A 23629-nucleotide genomic window follows, 5' to 3' on the forward strand; every position below is an offset into this window, starting at 1 on the left:
TTTTATCTCTGAAGCAGACGACTTCTCAAAAATTGTAGACCAGTGATAAGTTAAGTGTAGCATACCAGTCTCCTGGACCTAGAGAAAAGATAATTGTGGCCAGGGAAACCAGCCAGAACGTCTTCTTGACATACCTGTTCAGGTTCCAAAGATTTAGGATTGATATGAGACCTCCTCTGGCTTTGAGAATGAGAAAGTGTTGGGAATAAAAAACCCTGACCACTGAGGAGGGGGCACTTCTTCTATCGCTCCCAAAGAATGTAGAATCTGCACTTCTTGCCTTAGCACAGACTCGTGACAGGGATCCCTAAAGAGGGACTGGGAAAAGGGGTGGGAATAGCAAGGAAATGCAAGGTATATCCTGATTCCACTGTGCTTATCGCCCATTTGTCCAAGGTGATGGACTGCACTAGGCATGTAGGAAATGCGATAACCTGACCTGGAAATGCAGGGAAGGGCCAGAGAGATCTAGGCTGGGGGACATGCTGTCCTCTACATAAAAGAGTCAAATCTACTGCTTCAAGCCCATGGGATGCCTCGAACCTGAAGGAAGTGGAAGGCATCTATCTATGTCCTCTGCAATCTTCGCTTTTTCTTAGGTTGGTCAGCCTGACAGAAGAGGTAGCATTGCTGTCTAGACTGGTATGGAGAACGATATTTTGTCCTCGTCGTTGCCAGTAGAGGCCCAAGGATTTCAGAACTATTCTCGAGTCCTTCAGGGTATGCAAAGCCTGATCTATTTTGGATGATAACAAGGAATACCCTTTGAAGGGGAAGTCCTCAGTTGTCTATTGCAATTCTTCAGAGGTGCAGTCAGGAGGACTGGTGCATTCTTACAGTTGTCAACATGATCCTGGCTGCAGTCTACCACATTCAGGAAAGCCTGCAGAGCTGAATGAGTGATGAAGCGATCCTCAGCCATGACGAATTCAAACTGCTCCCTTGAATCTTCAGGCAGCTTGGTGACAAAGTGGGATATGGCTTCCCAGTTGGACAAGTCATAGCACAACCAAAAGGTATGATAGTTGGCAATCCAGAGTTGTAGACTTGGCATACAATAATTTTTTCTGCCAAAGAGATAAAGCTTTTTTAGTCTTTTTTGTCCTGGAAGTAGTCTTAGCCTGGCCCTGACAACTTCTCTCATTCACTGTGGCCACAGCTAGGATGTAGATAGAACTACTCAAACTCCAGGGATGGAGCCTGGTATTTCTGATCCATTCATTTGGCCACCAGAGGAATGGAGGAAGAGGTCTGCCATATTGTTTCAGCTGGCTGCATGATGGCATTGTTCATAGGCAGGGCTACCTTCCCTGCCGCAGAAAGATGGAGAATGTCAATGAGCTTGTGTGTATTCTCCTCTACAAGTTCCAGAGAGGCTGCCATTCTCCTGAGTAACTCCTGGCATACTTTAGTCATCCAGTACTGGGGATGATGCCTCCCATACCAGGACCTCGTCAGGTGATGAGGAAGAGGCGTGAGATGTTTTCCCCCAAGGCAACTATTAAGGCCACTCCCCCGGTACGATACCAGGCCCCAGGCTTGTCTGGCCCAAGCGTCCCAATTCTTGGACAATCTCTTCTCAAAGCCACAATAATGATAGCAATTACTAGAGTAAGCTTTAGACTTTGGGTACCAGGACACCTGAGAGTTGACTTCAGAGTTTGATGATGACTTGGAGAAAAGGGTGGAGTGGTGCCTGGAGGGGTCTTTGGCAATCTTAATCAGGACCTATGTCAGGAGCATGGTACCAGTGGCAGCATGGATGGCTTCCTGGCTGCTGTTAATATATGGTGTAAGGAATCCAGAGCCAGTCCCACACTAGGGGGCAGTATCGAGCCCAAGGCAGACAGTGCTATGGATGAATGACATGGTGCCGATGATCTATTCTAGAAGGCTGCATTGGTACTGCACAAGGTCTTCGCTCTGAAGCAAAGACAATGGCAGCACCAACAGGCATAGTAAGTCTCTAGCCGTGATGTAAGCCTCCATCATAGTTGATACCAACATGAGCTGCTGATCTGTAGTGATCAGGGAAGACTGATCTGTCACCAAAGTAGCCTGTCTTGATGGTGCCTGAGAGGGCACCGGAGCTGATGACCTAGGTCTCTGAGTGACCCGGTACCGGGGAGTAGAAAGGCACAGGGCACCCTCTACCTTTGGTACCTGACTGACCCTCTGTGGGAAGAGTCCTGCACCCTAGACGCTGAGAAGCTGGATGCAGACTTTTGCTTGGACTTTTGAGGCTACAACTCTGATTCTCTAGGCCTTGAAAAGGACGGTCCCAGAGATGGGGATCTTCCGAGACCTCTTTCAACTGATATGACCGGAGGAGCACTTCAAAGAGCTTCCTTTAGATGAACAAGGTGGCTTTAGTGTCTTAGTTCTAGTCTTTAAGCCATGAAAGATAAAGCACCCATCTCTGATGTGGCCATCACCCAAATACTTGAGGCAGTAGGAGTGAGGGTCATTAACAGGTGTAAACTTCTTGAATTCTAGGCAAGGTTTGAATCCCAGGGACCCGCCAGCTGGAAAAATCCCCAAAGTAGCGCTAAATCAAATGAAATAAACTTAAAATTATAAAGGAAAAAAGAAAAGAAAAAAGTCCAAAGACTTTTTAGAAACACTAGTTAGATTGAGTAGTAGTTCACAAAGAACACCAATGATCTGACCACCAACAGTAAGAAGGAGTGTGGCCAGGGATGGGGCCTTCGCTATGGTTACTGCTCTTAGGACGGAAGAATCCCATGCACTGCTACAGACTAGGGACCGAATGGCTGGGTAGCAGTTCTGCAGAAAAGGACCTAGGGGTCACAGTGGACGAGAAGCTGGATACAAGTCAACAGTGTGCTCTTGTTGCCAAAAAAGCTAACGGCATTTTGGGCTGTATAAGTAGGGGCATTGCCAGCAGATCGAGGAACGTGATCATTCCCCTTTATTCAACATTGGTGAGGCCTCATCTGGAATACTGTGTCCAGTTTTGGGCCCCACACTACAAGAAGGATGTGGAAAAATTGGAAAGAGTCCAGCGGAGGGCAACAAAAATGATTAGGGGTCTGGAGCACATGACTTATGAGGAGAGGCTGAGGGAATTGGGATTGTTTAGTCTCCAGAAGAGAAGAATGAGGGGGGATTTGATAGCTGCTTTCAACTACCTGAGGGGGGGTTCCAAAGAGGATGGAGCTCGGCTGTTCTCAGTGGTGGCAGATGACAGAACAAGGAGCAATGGTCTCAAGTTGCAGTGGGGGAGGTCTAGGTTGGATATTAGGAAAAACTTTTTCACTAGGAGGGTGGTGAAGCACTGGAATGCGTTACCTAGGGAGGTGGTGCAGTCTCCTTCTTTGGAGGTTTTTAAGGCCCGGCTTGACAAAGCCCTGGCTGGGATGATTTAGTTGGGAATTAGTCCTGCTTTGAGCAGGGGGTTGGACTAGATGACCTCCTGAGGTCCCTTCCAACCCTGATATTCTATGATTCTATGCTAGGGAAAACTCTCTGGCACTGGTGCACAAGGCATGCCCATACTTACTGTGAATGCACATACGCAAGCACTTGAAGAAGAACTTAAAACTGTACAGATTTGTAAACAAGGCAAAATATAGACAGACAAAAAGTAGTTTTCACATTTGCTTTACCTATATTGTCTCTCTGTCAATTCAGGAAAGAATGTAGTTGGGACCCATACTACTCTCTACCTAAGAAGAGTAATTCGGCAAATACCATTTTTTCCCCTTAGGTTTTATACCTAGAAATGCTAACCAAAGGTCTAGATCGTTAAGTACTATAAATTGTCGTAGCTCCGCCAAACACGTTTACCACAACTTAGACTTCCTATAGAAAATAGGGATCTGGCTTAGAAACTAAACAATGAAACAAGTAAACCATTTCCCACTGACCAGCTCTTACCTTACATGCATCATAATCTTTGCGGATATAGTGCAGGTGTATCAGCCAGTTCCTTCTCTCCAAGATTGGCAGCTCTGGCACTGTGTGGAAAACATTAGCAGAACACACACAACATTGAGAAATGATCCAGCAGAGAACACTCACGCATGTAGGGTAACCAGATGCCCCAATATTATCGGGACCATCCTGATTTTAGAGGCTGTGTCTTAGAGTACGTCTACACTACTCGCCGGAAGCAAAGTCGACGGGGGAGCCGCGGCAATCGACCCCATGCCGTGAGGACGCGAGATAAGTCGAACTAAGATACATCGACTTCAGCTATGCTATTCTCATAGCTGAAGTTGCGTATCTTAGGTTGATCCCTCCCCCCCAGTGTAGACAAGGCCTTATACACGCAACTATGCTTCCCGCACACCCCACACCCCCCAAAAAGCGTCCCAATTTTTCACACTTAGCTGGTCACCCTACACACATCGGGCCAGAAAAATTTCTCTTTGGTAAGGAAAATCTCCACATGCAGGACAACCTAAACTAGATCTGCACCAGGGAGCACTATTAGTCTCTTGACTCAAAGCCGGGAGTCTGCCTTTCAGTGTTAGAAAGCAAAAGGAGTTCCAAACGGATAGATAGAACATACTGTTCAATGAATAGCCTAAATAAGCCTCTTTCACTGAAAATCCGAACAATAGCACTTCATAAGATGTGAGACATCTGCTCCTTCCAGTGCAGCTTGCTGGAGCAAGCAATGCCAACACCTTGCCTTTGCATACACTGTAGTCTAATACAGAGGTTCTCAAACTTTAGCAATCTGAGGACCCCGAAATTTTGATTCAAAATTTTTTCACTGACCCCCAAACCCCCGCACAGCTCCAGGCCCTGCCCCCACTGCACCACTTCCCCCAGCTGTTCCCCGGCGTGCAGGAGGTGATGGGAGGGAGGGGGAGAAGATGAGGGAGGGAAGGGGGGGGGTAGTTGATCAGCGGGGCCCGCGGACCCTTGGAATACCCTCGTGGACCCTAGTTTGAGAAACGCTGGTCTAATGCCAACAATGGTTTGTTCGGTTTTGGGCTTCTGCAGACACAGAAAGAGCTTGGGGAATGGACATACTAAGGAAGCTGTTAATAATTTAAAGAAGTCAAATTTAGTTCTTTGAAACAGTGCAAGATTACAAAATGTCACACCTTTGTGGGATATGGTGAAGCCACTGATGAAAAATCTCTTTGATGTAGTGAAGAAGAAAGAGAAATATGCTCCAGTAAATCAATTGTTAGGAGCCTGCAGCAGTCATGGCAAGTCACAAATGGGTATTGCTTGGCTGGTAATGCTCATGTTGGGTTTAAAAGTTTAACCCATTCCTGTGCATTTCTTTAAGACTTGAAATATATTATTTGTTTCTCATTTCTGCAGTGCAGATGCTGGCAGCCCAGAAGTAACCATAGCAACTGGCAAAAAAGCTAAATGTTTGCAAGTCAATATAATGACAGACGAGTAGAAGCAAAGCAAGGCAAAGATTGTTGCAGCAGCAGAAAGGATGATAGAGCACTAGGACACATTCCTCCCTGTCCCCACCCCGTGGAATGCAGACCCATCTATACAACTGTCAAATAGAGGTGTGCACTTGGCTTTCATAATGACAGCACAGACAGATAGGAATACCACTTTAAATTTTCCATAGCAACTGCCACCAGCTTTCAGCACAGGTCAAGATCAGATAGGAGAAAGAGGAAATCCAGCAGATTTCAGAAATCCAGAGTGGGTCATGGCAGGAGATCCAAGTATTATCATCTTTTAGAAACTTTTAACTTTACTAATGTAATTTACTAATTTACTTTTAACTTTATGATTTGCAGTGAATAGGAAACATGCATTCTATACTACCACTGTGGCAGTCTCTCACAGCTCACAGTTACAACATGTGAGAAGCAGAGAGTACTTAAAGAATGCAGGTTAAAAACAAGTGAAAAACACCACAATTCCCACCCCCCCATTTTAGCTGACAAGTTTCTCCAGCTGTGTTACAAACACCACTTCGAATAATTGAAATGGAAAAAAATTTTAAAAGCCAATTTGCTTTTCACACTACATTTCCAGACAAATCTATGTTAAAATGGCAGTACAATTAAGAACAGCACACATCAGTAACTTGGGTAAAAATCTGTCTGAGCAGGGGGCTGGACTAGATGACCTCCTGAGGTCCCTTCCAACCCTGATATTCTATGATAACACACACTACAGGGACGATTTAATTACTGCAGAAAACTAGAATTTTAAGCCCAGGAAATTCAGAGTTAGACTTAAAAGAAGTAAAAATATGTTACAACCTTAACTCTGCCCTGTTGTGGCAATATGCAATGACCATATAATTATGTTTAAGATTAAGATTTTGTCACTGTTATTTTTAGTAAAATTCACAAACAAGTTGTGGGGAATAAACAAAAATTCATGGGAGCCCATGACCTGTCTGTAACTTTTACTAAAAATGGGGGAGGGCTGGAAGTGGGGGGAGGGGGGGAGAGAGAGAATGACAGCTGGAGCCCCATGGTGGGAGGGGGGGGGACTGACAGCCCAAGTCCTGTCATGGGGCATGGGGGAACTGACAGCCCAAGCCCCAGCTGCAGGGGTGCACAGCCCCAGTTCCAGCTACGGGCACACAGTCCTGGCTCCAGCTGCAGGTGCACAGCTGCAGCTCCAGTGCAGCCGTGCACAGTCCCAGCTCCAGCCCTGGTCGCAGCCATGCAGGCGCACAGCCACTGACAGCTGAAGCCAAAGAAGTCACGGAGATCCGGTAAAGTCATGGAATTTATGATTTCCATGACCTCCATGTTAAATCATATCCTTAATTATGTTTAAGGCATTTTAGCATTTGTGGTCCCAGATTAGATGAGCCTAAGTTTTGAAGTGTTTCCTTTTTTTTTCTCCTTTGGGTCACTACAAGGGCAGAGTTAAGTTGTTGCTTAAATAGTTCTTGATTTGTTCAAAGTTGTTGATTCATCAGGAGGACTGGCAGGGTAGAGCTGTCACTTTGCAATCCTCTTCAGCTATGCAGGATGCCTGCAGTTCTATAATGTCCTTCATGTGCAAGTTACTTACGCTGCAATAGTCCAACAAAACATTCTCCTTATAGGACATTTGTTGGCAAAGTTATAAACTAAGATATTGTAAATCACAAAAGGTGTAGTAAATTGGTCACTACCCAGTTCTAAATCCCAATACATATTAGCCTGATATGGATCATCAATAGTCAAAACTGTAATAGCCATAGTCAAAACTGTAATATACTTTGCCAGTGTTGTACTGCACTGAGCAAGAAAGCCTAGTAATACAGTTTAAAATTAGAGCGTTCTAGTCCTCCCATCTCTCCAAGGATTACACAAAAGACAGACCACTTTAAGTTAGGTTTCCCACCTTTCCAAACAGATAACAGAGCTAATTTTCTCAAAAAAGATATTTTGATAAAGAGTATAGTATTACGATAGATAAAACAAGGAAGAGTAACCATCTTGACTATATTCACTTCCACAGCTAACAGAGATCTTTCCAGTGCCAGGGGTCAGTGTGCATTTTCTGAAGGAAAGGGAGACAATTTACAGATACAAGAGGAAAGGATACGAATCCCTAGCTGTTTCAGTGTCCCTAACTACAAAGAAAAGACATACCGCAATTGTTTTTTTCTCTGTCTCAAGGACTACCGGTTCAATAGCCAGGCATTTTTCTATATTGATGATTACCCACAGAACATCTGAACTAGAGTGAGCTGGGCTGGCAAGCAACAGTAGTGTGTCACCTACACATACAGAGAATTTGTAATAGCCTAAATAGCAGGGTTTGACCAGACCAATCCATGGGAGTTGCAGTGAGAGGTCAAAGAGCATAGATGAATGGGGGCACCATGTCTCAACCCTCTAATGAATTTGAAAAAAGATCAGGAACTATTTATTATAGCAGCACATTGGAGACCTCTACATGGCATACTATGTATTTGGAATCTCATCCTAATTAGAGACCGAAACATATACTCTCACTTGACTTGATCTCATGGTCTTCTCAGCACTGAGAGAGACTATTGAATGTGGCTGGGCCCTTGCCAGGTTCAGTGGAGTACATTTATCAAGCTGCTCACACAGGTTCTACACCATTCCAGCCAGACATAAAACAGACTGTTCTCTGTGAAGCAGTTTGTCCAAGATCCAGGTCAGAGTTGGCCTGAATTTTTACCTCTGTGTTAAGGAGGGAGACTGCTCCGTGACTTTCATCCTAATCTTCTGGGCTTCTCTCTTATGAGATTACAAATGTAAGTCTCATTCAGCGAATCGGCAGCAATTTTGGCCTCAACCTATGCTTAAATACTTCAGTCAACGCAGATGCCAGATTCTCCTATGTGGTTTGATGGAATCCAAAGGGGAATCCGCCCAGACTCACTGTTTTCCCGGTGGCAGTGATTGATTGCACAGCCCACTTCCACCTACGTGATTTTTCTGACAGTGCCCCTTTAAGGAACTAATTGTAGTGGAAGACACGGACAGAACCGTATAAGATGTCCAGGACTGTGTGTCTTCGCAGCACTGTCATCTCTCTTCATTTTGCTTGCCCTATTAGAGATTTTTCTCCAAGGACTGAAACTCAGAATTCATACCTTCTGTGAAAACATCCACATGAAATTAATTTATTTGTGATTCTTCATATTGTGTAATTGCAGCATATTTATATACAAGCCATTAAACAGCACTCTTCAATTTTAATTAAAGGCTTATGAAGCCACTGGAGTGTTAGAAATATCTTGAAAGGCTCCAAATACAGGGAATGAGAAATCAGGAGAAATTATTCCAAGAGCAGCAATCATTCTCTAGAAGAAGAGGATGCCAGGTGCCAAAAAGAACTGCCTTTATACTGTTAACATGGCTAGAGTACACAGGCCTTCAAATTGACTTTTCACTTGCCCCCACATTTTCTCAGTTGTGCCAGCCGAGCGGGGGACCTTAGCATTGTTCCAGCTCAGAGCTTTGATCAATGGATGGCCAGACATTCCTCTTGGGGTGGAGAAGAGATTCACAGATGCTTCCTGCACCCAGGCTCTCAGCTGCTGGCCTCACTGGATGAAGAACTGAACTGGGGCAGAGTCATGGCCCCATTCAATATGCTCATCTCTCCTAGCACCTCTGTTTATTTGAGATACTTTGAGCCCTGCTCCATTTCACTTTCCCCCCAAATGAGCTTTGAAAGCCAAGCTTTAGTGGATTGAGGTGAAACTGGGAGGAAGGCCACCAATCACTACAAGAGGCAAGCAAACAGGAGTCACAAGGAGATGGGGTAAAGAGGAAGAGAGAACCACCACACAGAGGACACGTTAAAAGATGGGGACCAAAACCCCAAATCCCAGAACATGGACACCAGGGAGAGAGAGAGAGAGTACAAACAGAGGAGAAGAACTTCATTTCAGAATCAGGATTTCTTATTAAATGCATTATTTGTATGCAGTAGCACCCAGAGGTCCTAATCAGAACCCCATTGTGCTGGGCATGGTACACACATATAATAAAAAGATCATCCTTTCCTTAAAGCTTACAATCTAGACATATGAAGAGACACAGCCAGTGAAGATAAATGAGGAGGACGACAAGATAACAGGGAAGCTATCCAATTTATTTATAATAAGCAGCAGTCTTAGTATGCTCACTTCCAGCCATCATCAACAGGGGATTGTACCTGAGTTTCTCTCAGCTGCTGATTTAACTACTTATTGCAATAAACTAGGCCAATCAGCATAAGAAATTCAGAAATAAAACTTCTCCATTTAATTTTTGAATCCTCTCATTTTACGGTGGGTTTGTGCATGTGATTCTGCCTTGAAATTAAAGCCCTCTGTACATTACTTACTGTACTGCCTCTAATAGCATCTCTATAGTGGAATGAAACTTGGCAACTCCATTAGAGACCTTGGACAAATCCAGATGGGCTAACATTGGGTATACACTTTGGTACCCAAATATTTTTTTTAGCAAGAGAAAAAATTGAAAAAGATGTAACAGTTGTACTATTAGAGAGAATACGAAACATTGAATTTGGAAATGGATTCAAATGCTTTTTGCCAAGTTCTAACTAAAAAGGCTACATTTTAAAATGAACCATGCAATCAATCCCTAGGAGCTTGGGCTTTTAGGTGTTTTTAAAATTAAGAGAAATTGACATAATTGACCAAGTCCATCCCTCTTGTAACTACGTTTTTTTTAAATTAATGGGATTATAATAAGGATGAATTTGTCCCCAGCGTATCTTAGCTTGAACTTCTAGCCCCATTGAAGTCAATGGGAGTTTTGCCATTGACTTCAGTGGGACCAAGATTGCACTCTGAATGTACTGAATAGTTCTTTTGTCAGAGGTTTTTTTTTATTATTTTAAAATACTAGCTGCCAACTGACTTTACAATGAACTCATGCCAGTGTATGGGCACGTGCATGGAGAGAACATCATGATATCAATAGGAGTCCGTGGAGGCTATGCTGAGCTATCAGAGTAATAACAGAAGTCACATTACCCTAAGGGGCAAAAATTAAAAATCAAAAAGTGGCAAAAGTTAGTGCTGGTAGAAGGTGCTGGCCTGACAGTTCTTGAGCCTGAAGGCCTCAGTGTAACTATTGGGGATTTACACAATGGACAGTGGGAGTGAAAGCTTTTCACACACTGCCTTGCACCAACATGCCTCAAACCAGTTCTGCAGCGAATATGTGCAGAGAAAGGAGAATTCAGTCTCCACGACCTATTTGGTCCAGACTTTAGTGCAGGGGGTTACAATTAATGCCACTTGTAGCGGGGTGAACAAGAATCCAAACTGCCCTGAGACAGAGTTATCTGAGGCTTTTATATAGCACTTGACACCATGGTAGCCAAGTGCTGCACAAAATTAATGACAACAAAAACCTGAACAAAGAGGTGGTTTTCTCTCTCTGCTCCTTTGGGGCAGACTTTGTGTAGGGTTTTTAAAATGAATTGGAGCATTGATGATATGGGAAGGCTCTGTCAAAAAGGTAAGTGATGTACCTTGATCTGACCATCACCAGAGTTGGGGGTAGGGACCAGCTCAGGGATGGCACAGGAGTTCAGTCATTGTGGCCCATTAAGCTTGTGGTCGCTTTATTGACACTGCCCACAAAGGGGGGGAGGAACTAGTGCAGTGGTGATGTTGGCATATTACACGTCAGTAATAAAAAAGGGATGCCATAATCCAGTGTTTGTGTCCTATTGACCAATTTAAAAGAAGCAAGTTTCTATTTATACAGATACCCCCTCCAGGGACCAAACATGGAAAGAAATCCTATACATTTTCATTTAAAACATTAATATTATTTTTAAACTAAGTTTTGAATGTGGCAGTAATTCCATAAGCATTCTGAAATTCGAGAGATGCTCCAACACTTTATAGCAATGATTGTAATTTCTTAATCTACTGGAGCAAGACAACCAGGGCTTACATTTTTTTCAGAATTGTCATGTAGTTTGGGGACAGTTAACTACTGGGCAGAACTGTGGTAACATTCCAGATTCAAGCCTCTTGCTTTCATTGCCATATTTATTTAAATACTGGAGGGAAAGAGGGTTACAAACATCTGTGCATTTCTCCTTCATGCTTCAGCTTCCAAATCTGCTAGTGCAGTGAATTAAAATACAATTTTAAAATAATAGTGGTAATAATGGTAACAAGGATCTTTTAAACAACTTTAACATAACAAAATAATAAGGCACAAAATCAAAGAGATACAATGAACTCCTCAAAACATCCAGTGGATTGCTTTCTCATCAGTAAAGTACAGATGGTGGATAGAAAACATTTTTGAACTCTAATACTGAGATTTTTAGATTTAGAAACAAACTACTGCTTTGCAGGTGGTGAATGTTTTTGGAATCCCTTGCTGGGCAGGTAAGCAGATGGATTTAACACAGAGATTCTGCTTCTCTCCCAAAGGTTTATATTTAGTCTATAACAATATAGTAAAAGCTTTAAAAGAAAATCAATACAAAAACACAGCCCATGATATACACAGACCCATCTTTGGGGGTTGAGGACATCATAATCAAGGGCACACTGTCTTCAGAAACTCATTAATGCTATCAGAAAAATACCTCAAAATATAAAAACACTGAACAGGAAATTTTAGATATTGCACACCACACACTGAGTATATTCGCATATAAAATTACACACACAATGCATATACAAATGCATACACATGAAAAGACGAGAAATCTCTTAAACCTTTCTGCTCCTTGAGCTGTAGCCATCCTCTCTTTGTTCACTTCCCCCTTCTTTCTATTTTGCAAACTGAAGCCAGAGTAGCTTTAAAATCAAACAATGAACCTGTATGGTGTTTAGTCATTTACAGTCAGCTGGGGTTAATAAAACTTGTCATATACAATTTTGATGCTGGTAAGAAAGCCATAATTCAGAGCTGTGATCTCACTATCATATATTAATAGCTTCACTTTACACAGAAAACTGGAATGAAACTAAATAATAATAATAAAAAACAGTTTTAAACAAAAAGCAAACATTCCTGACTCTACACCTCCCCCTCGTGGAAAATAAGCCGAAGTTAAATACAAGAGCTTTCTGTTACTGTAAAATTGTATCTTCAGACTCCTTCAGTAAGCTAAAGGGGAAAATTGCAAATTTGGAGAATTTCTATTGTTAGGCTACTTTGCATAACTAACAAGATATTAGCCCAAAGTTAAATAGTCTGTGTCTCATTTAAGACAATTACAACTCTGATTTACTTCAAGTAAAAATGTTTTTATTTGTAATTTGCAAATAGCTCCATTAATTATTTTAAAAGGAACATTTTGGCAATAAATACTGCTTACATTTCACCCATTAAAGGTGAATAGGGAGGATCTGAAAATAAATAACCTTTGGCTACCTAGGCCTTCATCGTTGCCACAGCCATTTGGAAATTCACAACATTAGAACTCAGTGAAAATAGAACCACTGGAGTTACTGAAGAATCTCCACTAGTTGTTAGCAGCACAGGGCTGGACAAGTTCTGATATAATTCAGCAAAAGGCAGTAGCACACATGCACTTCCCTGCTTATTACAATACAAAATACTGTTTCAGATCCAAAAACATTAAGATGGGTGAAGCTAAATTACAAACATATGCATCTTAAAATAAAAAAATCTGAAAATTATTTGCTTTTACTTTCCTGCCAGAACCTGAGCTCATAATTCTGTGTTTCCCTGCATGAACCAACGAGATCAACAACAAAAACTGCAGTGCAGGGAGCTGCATTCGTAACACAGAAACACATGAACTTGAGTCAGTAAGAAAAACAAGAATCTAAAACAAACATTGGTATTTTTTTTAAATGTCAAGTTAATCTGGAAGGAGAACTATCTTTACCGTGACAGTTAGCTCCCACCATTCTTGAGGGTCCTCTAAATCCTGAGCTCAGCCTTGAAAATTTCTCCTCCTATTTAAAGTATTCTATCCTCAGATCCTGTCTCATGCTCACCATCTTGCTAGCCAAGAAATGGGTGGAGCTCCCGTTGGGCTTCCCTTTTGGTCGATGGTGCTCCTAAATTGGACAGAGAAGAGGGGTCACTGCTGAGTACTCAGTTTCTATTTATTTCATGAAGAATAAACACAAGGTGATGGTACTTTTAATGTAACTAAGCATCAGAGTATATCTTGCTTATGTCTTTTCTTTATTATTTCCTTATGCTATGGCTACACTACAGTTTAAGTCGACATAAGTTATGTTGTTCAGGGGTCTGAACTAACCACCCCTTGAGCAACATAATTTATACCGATTTAAGCAACAGTGTGAACAGTGCTAAGTCAGTGGGAGAGCTTTATAAGAGAGCGGCTACACAGAGAGCTTACAGCGGTGCAGCCATACACTCTAGTATAGCCATAGCCTTAGACTGTGATAGTACCTATACTATGCTACGTGTTTTCTGAGACATAAAAAGACACAGTACCATCCCAAAGAGCTTAGACTCTTAAAGACAAAATAACTGGACAAAGGTGGAGGGAAGGAGATGAAATATGCATGTAGAATGGACAGGAGGTGGTTGGATGCTGTGTATTTGTAGCCATGTTGGTCCCAGGATATTAGAGAGACAGACTTTTGAGCTACACAGAGCTCTTCTTCAGGTCTGGGAAAGGAACTTGCAGTATCACAGCAAAATGCAAGGTGGAACAGATTGTGTAGCTGGCACATAGTGTAAGGGACCATAGAATGGCCTGTTAACACCTCTGCAATGGTCACATCATTATTTTTGTATTTACTTGCATAAATTACCCCAATTGCCCTCCAACACATCAATTATTAGCTGGCGCATTTCTTGTAGGTTTCCCAGCAGAAAAGGGTCTTGAGGAGGGTTTTGAATTATCAGAGAGTAAGTGGCCCGGTGCATTAACTCAGACAGAATATTCCATGCATGTGGGTAGAGTACAAGAGACAGAAGGTGGCTATGGGAGAAATGGATGAATGGGGCAACAAGGTCAGCATCACTGGCAAAGTGGAGGTCTGAATAGAGATACCAAAAAAAAAAAAAAAAGACCAAGGTCAGGTAAGCAAGGAGGGGTGCAGTTACACTGGGTACTGATGGTAAGAACAAGAAGCTTGATGTGGTGTTGGCGAAGTTAGAAGAGATAGTTTAAGAGTCGGTTGACATTGCCAGAGCACTGAGCAAGGAGGATGACCTTGGCAGCTGTGGTTTGAATGGAATGAAGTGGGGACTAACTGGGGGTTAAGGAGACCAGAGAGGAGGAGGTTGCAGTTATCCATGTGGAAGGTTTAATAAGGCTTAGAAGAAAACTTTGACTGTCTGAACAGAGAGGAAAAGTCAGATATTAGAGATGCTGTGAAGCAAAAATGGCAGGATTTAGACACAGTCTGGATGTGAGGGAGGGAGCAGTCAAACATGGCTTTCAGTTTGTGGGATTCAGTGACAGACGGATGGTGGTGTTGTCGTCAGTAGTGTTAGAGAAAGAGGAATGGGGAGAAATTTAGAGGAAAAAATAAGGAGTTCAGTATGGCCATGTGTGATGGGTTTGGTCACAGGGACCTCCTTGGGACTGTCACCTGACGTGCTGAATTTACCTCTGAGACCGTTTTCCCTGCCAGCTTGGGACTCCAGAACCCTGCCTTGTTGAGCCAGACATGCTAGCCTGCTGCAACACAGACCCAGGTCTGGGCCACGCCCCCAAAGCTTCAGACTTTAACCAAAAACTGCTCAGCAGGTCACCTATCTCCAGCACCCAGACACCCAGTTCCCAATGGGATCCTAACTCCAAATAAATCCGTTTAATACCCGGGGGAGCAAACAGCTATGCATATTTCTCTATCAGTGTTATAGAGAGTGGACAATTTATGAGTTTACCCTGTATAATCTTTATACAGAGTAAACTCATAAATTGTCCGCACTCTATAACACTGATAGAGAGATATGCACAGCTGTTTGCTCCCCCAGGTTCTAATCACTTACTCTGGGTTAATTAATAAACTAAAGTGATTTTATTAAGTATAAAAAGTAGGATTTAAGTGGTTTCAAGTAATAACAGACAGAACAAAGTAAGTCACCAAGCAAAATAAAGCAAAAACACACAAGTCTAAGCCTAATACATTAAGAAACTGAATACAAGTAAAATCTCACCCTCAGATGTTCCAATAAGCTTCTTTCACAGACTAGACTCCTTCCTAGTCTGGGCCGAATCCTTTCCCCAGGTACAGTCCTTGTTAACAGACATTTTAGGTGGAAACTAGGGGTTCTCTCATGACTGCAGCCCCCTTTGTTCTGTTCCACTCCCTTTTATAGCTTTGGCACAAGGCGGGAATCTTTTGTCTCTCTGGGTCCCCGCCCCCCCTTCTAAAGGGAAAAGCACCAGGTTTAAGATGGATTCCAGTATCATGTGACATGGTCACATGTCCTATGAGACCTCATTCTTCATTACCCACAGGCCGGCCTGCAGGCACCCAGGAAGGTTTGCAAGTAAACAGACCATTTACAACCAATTGTCCTAGTCAATGGGAGCCATCAAGCTTCCACACCACCATTAATGGCCCACACTTTGCATAATTACAATAGGACCCCCAGAGTTATACTTCATATTCCTAGTTTCAGATACAAGACTGATACACACATACAAATAGGATGAACACACTCAGTAGATTATAAGCTTTGTAATGATACCTTACAAGAGACCTTTTGCATAAAGCATATTCCAGTTACATTATATTTGCACTCATTAGCATATTTCCATAAAACATATGGAGTGCAACGTCACACCATGTTTAGTTTAAGTTGTTGATGTGACATTCATGAGGAGATGTTGGAGAAATAAGATGAGATCCAGGTCTGGCTAGAGAGAGATAGGTGAAGAGTGAAGGGGAGCTTTCTGAGTAATTGGCATAAAGATGGTAGCTGGAGTTGAGAGATGCGATTTCCCAAAGGAGGAGGAGAAAGGGGGCCAATGGCAGGCCTGTGTCCTCCCTATGGAAAGTGGAAGAGGAGAACAGCGCCTATACTATAAAGACACTAAAGGTGTAGCTATGCAGGGGGAGAACCAGGAAAGGAAAGCAGCACAGAAGTCAAAGCAGAACAAGCTAGCAAGAGGGAAGGTATGATCAATAGTGCTGAAAGCAGCAGAGAGGTCAAGAATGAGAATAGAGAAGAGGCCCTGTGATGTGGCCAGGAAGAAGTTATAAGAAATTTAGGTGAGAGCAGTTTCAACGGAGAAGAAAGGGTGATAGGCAGATTGGAGAGGATCCAGGATGGAGATGGAGAAGGGAACTTGAGTCAACAGTTAGCATGTTTGATGACCCATTGATTATGAGAGACAATGTAAGAAAAAGTGCAGTGGTTTTTTTTACAAAGAAAATGGGAGAGTGAAAGAAGAGAGGACAAACCTGTAGGGAATAAAATCTGCATGGTCTGTAAATCACAGGTAGGGAGATGGAATTGGACAGCTAAGCACTCTCCCAAGAAGCCGCATATTCCTTTTCAGGATTATTTTTGCAATACTGATTCCAAAACTCATTAGCCATAAAATCCTCCTTGAAGAGTGGTTTGAAATGGACATTATCATATGGAACCACACCAGCAAGGGGAGACATCCTGCCTGTTCAAAGCTGGCAGTCTTCACTACCACCTTACAGTGAGACAATTACTGTGAAAAGAGTAGCTTTGTGCGATAATGGAAGCAGCATAGGCTGTGCAATGAGATCAGCATTAAGGTCTTAGGCCTGGTCTACACTACGAGTTTAGGTCGACTTTAGCCGCGTTAAATCGACTTAAGCCTGGACACGTTTACACTACGAAGCCCTTTCTGTCGACTTAAAGGGCCCTTTAAACCGGTTTCCTAACACCACCTCGACAAGGGGATTAGCGATAAAATCGACCTTAGGGGGTCGGAATTGGGTTAGTGTGGACGGAATTCGACATTACTGGCCTCCGGGAGCTATCCCACAGTGCTTCATTGTGACCGCTCTGGACAGCACTCTCATCTCAGATGCACTGGCCAGGTAGACAGGAAAAGCCCCGCGAACGTTTGAATTTCATTTCCTGTTTGCTCAGCGTGGAGAGCACAGGTGACCATGCAGAGCTCATCAGCACAGGTAACCATGATGGAGTCCCAGTCCCAGTCCCAGGATCGCAGAAGAGCTCCAGCCTGGACCGAACGGGAGGTACAGGATCTGATCGCCATCTGGGGAGATGAAGCAGTGCTCGCCGAACTCCGAAACAGTAAAAGAAACGGCAAAACATTAGAAAAGATCTCCAAGGCCATGAAGGACAGAGGCCATAACAGGGACGCGCGGCAGTGCCGCGTGAAAATTAAGGAGCTAAGGCAAGCCTACCACAAAGTCAGAGACGCAAACGGAAGGTCCGGGGCAGAGCCGCAAACATGCCGCTACTACGCGGAGCTGCATGCCATTCTAGGGGGTGCAGCCACCACTAGCCCAAGCGTGTTCTATGAGTCCCTCTCTGCAAACGGGGAAGCGGGTTCGGCGGACGAGGAAGATGAGGATGGAGAGAACATAGATAGCTCACAGCAGCAAGGAAGCGGAGAAACCAGTTACCCCAACAGCCAGGATATGTTTGTCACCCTGGACCTGGAAACAGTAACCCCCGAACTGACCCAAGACCCTGAGGGCACACAGGGGACCTCTGGTGAGTGTACCTTTGTAAATATTACACATGGTTTAAAAACAAGCGTGTTTAATGATTAATGATTAATCTGCCCTGGCAATCGCGGCCAGTACAGCTACTGGAAAAGTCTGTTAACGTGTATGGGGATGGAGCGGAAATCCTCCAGGGACATCTCCAGAAAGCTCTCCTTCATGTAATCCCAAAGCCTTTGCAAAAGGTTTCTGGGGAGGGCTGCCTTATCCCGTCCGCCATGGTAGGACACTTTACCACGCCAGGCCAGTAGCACGTAGTCTGGAATCATTGCATAACAAAGCATGGCAGCGTATGGTCCCGGTGTTTGCTGGCATGCAGACAACATCCATTCCTTATCGCTCTTTGTTATCCTCAGGAGAGTGATATCATTCACGGTCACCTGGTTGAAATGGGGCAATTTTATTAAGGGGACATTCAGAGGTGCCCCTTCCTGCTCTGCTGAACAGAAATATACCCCGCTGTTAACCACGCGGTGGGGGGGGAGGGGTGAAGTGACCATCCCAGAGAATTGGGTGTGAGGGGGAGGGGAGTTAGTTGGGTTTGTGCTGCATGTTAAACCTGAAATCGCAGCCCCTCCTTTTACATTGCAAACCCATTTTAAATGGCACGGGTGCTTGGTATGGGAAATGAGGGCAGAACTGTTTGAAACCATCCCCACATGTTAAGAAGGTTAAAAAAGCCCAAAGACTATATGTCTTACCATGGCTGCCTGCAAGCTGAAATCTGTGTCCTGGCACTGCGTGAGTGATCTCTCACACCAAACCAGGAGACTCTCAATATAAGAGGAAAAATGCGACCTTGTAACGAAAGCACATGGGCTGTGTGATGTTGTGAACAGCAAAATCTAACGTGAAAGAGTCTACCCATTGTTCTCTAAAATGTATCTTTTTTAACAACCTCTCCCTTCTCCACCAGCTGCAAATCTTACTCCTTCGCAGAGGCTAGTGAATATTCGAAGAAGGAAGCGAAGGACGCGTGACGAAATGTTTACTGAACTTCAGACTGCCTCCCACGCTGACAGAGCACAGCTGAATGCGTGGAGGCAGTCAATGACTGATTTTAAAAAAGCCCAATATGAGCGAGAGGAGAGGTGGCGTGCTGAAGATGAGAAGTTGCGTGCTGAAACGCGGGCTGAAGAGGAGAGGTGGCGTCAACTTGTAATCAGAAAGCAAGAGTCGATGCTCCGGCTGCTGGAGCATCAAAGTGATATGCTCCTGCGTATGGTTGAGCTGCAGGAAAGGCAGCAGGAGCAGAGACCGCCGCTACAGCCCCTCTGTAACCAGCAGCCATCCTCCCCAAGTCCCATTGCCTCCTCACCCAGACGCCCAAGAACACGGTGGGGGGGCCTTCGGCCACCCACTCACTCCACCCTAGATGATTTCCATAGCAATAAGTTTTAAAGTTTTAAATTGGAGTGTGTCCTTTTCCTTCCCTCCTCCCCCACCCATCCCGGGCTACCTTTCCAATTATCCCCCTAGTTGTGTGCTGAATTAATAAAGAATGCATGAATGTGAAGTAACAATGACTTTATTGCCTCTGCAAGTGGTGCTCGAAGGGGGGAGGGTAGTAGGGGAGGGTGGGGTGGTTGGTTTGCAGGGAAGTAGAGTTAACAGGGTGGTGGGGGAGGGGCAGAGGGTTCATCAAGGAGCAACAAACAGAAGTTTCACTCCGTAGCCTGGCCAGTCACAAAACTGGTTTTCAACGCTTCTCTGATGCGCACCGCGCCCTGCTGTGCTCCTCTAACCGCCCTGGTGTCTGGCTGCGCGTAATCAGCGGCCAGGCGATTTGCCTCAACCTCCCACCCCGCCATAAATGTCTCCCCCTTACTTTCACATATATTGTGGAGCGCACAGCAAGTAGCAATAACAATGGGGAGATTCTTTTCGTTAAGGTCTGAGCGAGTCAGTAAGCTGCGCCAGCGCGCTTTTAAACGGCCAAATGCACATTCCACCACCATTCGGCACTTGCTCAGCCTGTAGTTGAACAGGTCCTGACTGCTGTCCAGGCTGCCTGTGTATGGCTTCATGAGCCATGGCATTAAGGGGTAGGCTGGGTCCCCAAGGATCACGATAGGCATTTCAACATCCCCAACTGTTATTTTCTGGTCTGGGAAGAAAGTCCCTTCCTCCAGCTTTCGAAACAGAAGAGACTGCCTGAAGACGCGAGCATCATGTACTCTTCCCGGCCAGCCCACGTTGATGTCGGTGAAACGTCCCTTGTGATCCACCAGGGCTTGCAGCAGCATTGAAAAGTACCCCTTGCGGTTTATGTAGTCGGTGGCTTGGTGCGCCGGTGCCAAGATAGGGATATGGGTTCCGTCTATCGCCCCACCACAGTTTGGGAATCCCATTGCAGCAAAGCCATCCACTATGGTCTGCACGTTTCCCAGAGTCACTACCCTTGATATCACCAGGTCTCTCATTGCCCTGGCAACTTGGATCACAGCAGCCCCCACAGTAGATTTGCCCACTCCAAATTGATTCCCAACTGACCGGTAGCTGTCTGGCGTTGCAAGCTTCCACAGGGCTATCGCCACTCGCTTCTCCACTGTGAGGGCTGCTCTCATCCTGGTATTCTGGCGCTTCAGGGCAGGGGAAAGCAAGTCACAAAGTTCCATGAAAGTGCCCTTACGCATGCGAAAGTTTCGCAGCCACTGGGCATCGTCCCAGACCTGCAACACGATGCGGTCCCACCACTCTGTGCTTGTTTCCCGGGCCCAGAATCGGCGGTCCACGGCATGAACCTGCCCCAGTAACACCAGGATTTCCACATTGCTGGGGCCTGTGCCTTGTGAGAGGTCCATGTCAATTTCCTCATCACTATCGTCGCCGCGCTGCAATCGCCTCCTCCTCAGCTGGTCCTGGTTTGGCTTTGGCATGTCCAGGAGGCTCTGCATGTTTTCCAGGACAATGCGCGTGGTGTTCATAGTGCTCATAATTGCCGCGGTGATCTGAGCGGGCTCCATGATCCCAGTGCTGGCTATGGCGTCTGGTCTGAAAAAAGGCGCGAAAGTAGTATCTGACGGACCAGGGGAAGAAGGGAGGGAGGGAGAGAGGGAGGGAGGGAGGGGCGAGTGACGACATGGCATACAGGTACAGGGAATTAAAATCAAGAAAGGTGGCTTTGCATCAGGGAGAAACACAAACAACTGTCACACAGAATGCCCCCCCCCAAAGATTGAACTCAAAAGCCTGGGTTTAGCAGGAGGAAGGGGGGGAAGCAAATGAATACAGAATAAATCTATTTTTTACATCTTAAGACGACGGTGCAGCATGACTGATAGCCCTTGGCATTTTCTGGGTGCTTGGCAACAAATACTGGGCGCTTGGCAGTTAGCCTTCAGGTCTATTGCACGATCTGATACCCAGTATGACAACGATGGATACCAGTCGTAATATACTATCTACTGCCCAAAAGGCAAGGGGTTGCTGCTGTGTAGCAATGTTGCCCCATCCTGCGGATAATACGTCTGATAACCATCATCATCAAGGCAAGGGGGCTGGTGCAATGCAGCCCCACGGCTGCCAGCCCCATGTCTGCCAGCACCCAGATAGCCCTCGGCCTCTTCTGGGTGCTTAGCAGACAATATTGGGCACTTGGCAGAAAATAGCATACTACGACTGATAACCATCATTGTCTGCCCGGGTGCCCATGATCGACAGCCACTGCAGTACGATGACGACGGTTACCAGTCGTAATATACCATCTTCTACCAAAAGGCAAGGGGCTGGTGCAATGCAGCCCTACGGCTGCCAGCCCCACAGCTGCCAGCACCCAGATCGCCAATGAAGGCTACCAGTCATGCTGCACCGTCTACCGCCAAAAGGCAGTAAGCTGCTGCTGCTGTTTAGCAATGCAGTCCCACGTTTGCCGGCACCCGGAAGACATATGGTGACGGTGAGCTGAGCTGAGCGGGCTCAATGCTTGGCGTGGTATGTTGTCTGCACAGGTAACCCAGGTAAAAAGGCGCGAATCTATTGTCTGCCGTTGCTGTGACGGCGGGGGAGGGGCCTGACGCAATGTACCCAGAACCCCTCGCGGCACTGCTTTGCATCATCCGGGCATTGCGATCTCAACCCATAATTCCAATGGGCGCCGGAGGCTCCGGGAACTGTGGGATAGGTACCATAGTGCAATGCGCCGGAAGTCGACGCTAGCCTCGGTACTGTGGACGCGGTCCGCCGACTTCATGCACTTAGAGCATTTTAGGTGGGGACACACACAATCGGCTGCATACAACCGGTTTCTATAAAACCGGCTTCTATAAATCCGACCTAATTCTGTAGTGTAGACATAGCCTAAGTGGTGCAGTTTTGGACATTAATATCAATAGATGATTACCATGTAAACCCCACAGCCCATGAAGGGGAATATCTCCCTCTTAAAAGAAACACCTATAACCCTGAATGGATATTACTATTGTAATGTGCATAACCGGCTTGTTATTTATAGTGGCAGGAGTACTGGATTTGATCAGTGTTGCAGAAGTTTCCAGTCTAGTTCTCTGTTCCCTTTCAGAAAGATGCATCCATCCTTTGGCCTGAATTCTTCGGTGCCTGGTCTCTGCTGAAAGGTCTCTTTTGTGTGGTGGACCGAGCTAAAGCCATTAAGCCATTTTCCAGTTATGATAAAAGAAATATTGAAGAAAATACTGAGAAGGAAGAGGTGTGGTAATTCAATAATGACTTCTTTGAAACTTCACACCTGATATGTAAACAATCCCCAGTAAACTATACTTGCTTTGCTAAATGTAAAAAAAAGAATGTGTAACAGTCAGGTCTGGCAGCAATGCCTATAGTTTACGGTGTCTAACACTTTCCGTTCTAAAACCCAGTTTTCAGTTGTTTATCACTGTGCCAAACTTTAAGCATTCCAGCTAAAATGTTCCATGTCACATGTCTGTCTCAGGCTGAACTTTTGCCTATGCAAACTTTTTTCCTCCCCTTTGTGTGTATGCATTATGATACAGTCTTTAATTGCATGATTACATACTTCCCCCCCCCCCATGCCCCTTCCCCCCCACAGGACATCTGCCCCATTCAGTGCACAAGATAGATGGGGCTCAGGTAAATGAATCAGGACTGTGCAGTGAATAAAGCTGTTTACAGGACCCCTGCCTCATCGGTTGCAGAAATTGGAAGGCATACACTGAATGATGCAGGAAACTGCAGGATGAGAAAGGGTGGTTTCTTTTAAGACAGTCCAGTGCTACCCTAGAGAACTGGATACTATCCCTGACTCTGCCCCAGAATTGTTATGTGCTGCTGGGCAAGGGAGCTCTGCTGTGAACATATAAAGCGCTATAAAAATACTAAGTTCTCTGAAAAATAAGACCGTAGGCATCTTAAGTTGAGCACCCAAATTAGAGGACACTTGACAATTTTGCCATTCATCTCTCTGTACCACAGAACCCCCTTGTAAACTGAAGATAACACCACTCTACCTAACAGGGGTGTTGTGAAGATAAATTCTTTAATGTTTGTAAAGCTCTCAGACACCTCAGTGATGAGCTCCATAGAAAAGCCCATGAGGAAATTAATAATTTTGAAATC

At 44.8% G+C, this 23629-nt stretch overlaps 1 protein-coding gene across 1 annotated transcript in view; it reads right to left on the reverse strand.

Annotated features, from left to right (window-relative positions):
• The window catches only part of BBS4 (Bardet-Biedl syndrome 4), a 107770-nt gene that overhangs the window by 54676 nt on the left and 29465 nt on the right, over positions 1-23629 (reverse strand). The window contains exon 3 of the mRNA XM_024213785.2: positions 3901-3980. Coding sequence (XP_024069553.1) covers positions 3901-3980 — 80 coding nt within the window. The remainder of the gene's footprint in view (positions 1-3900; positions 3981-23629) is intronic.

Source organism: Terrapene carolina, unplaced genomic scaffold (assembly GCF_002925995.2).
Source record: "Terrapene carolina triunguis isolate 2854851 unplaced genomic scaffold, T_m_triunguis-2.0 Scaffold67, whole genome shotgun sequence".
In the NCBI taxonomy this organism is placed as follows: Eukaryota; Metazoa; Chordata; order Testudines; family Emydidae; genus Terrapene; species Terrapene triunguis.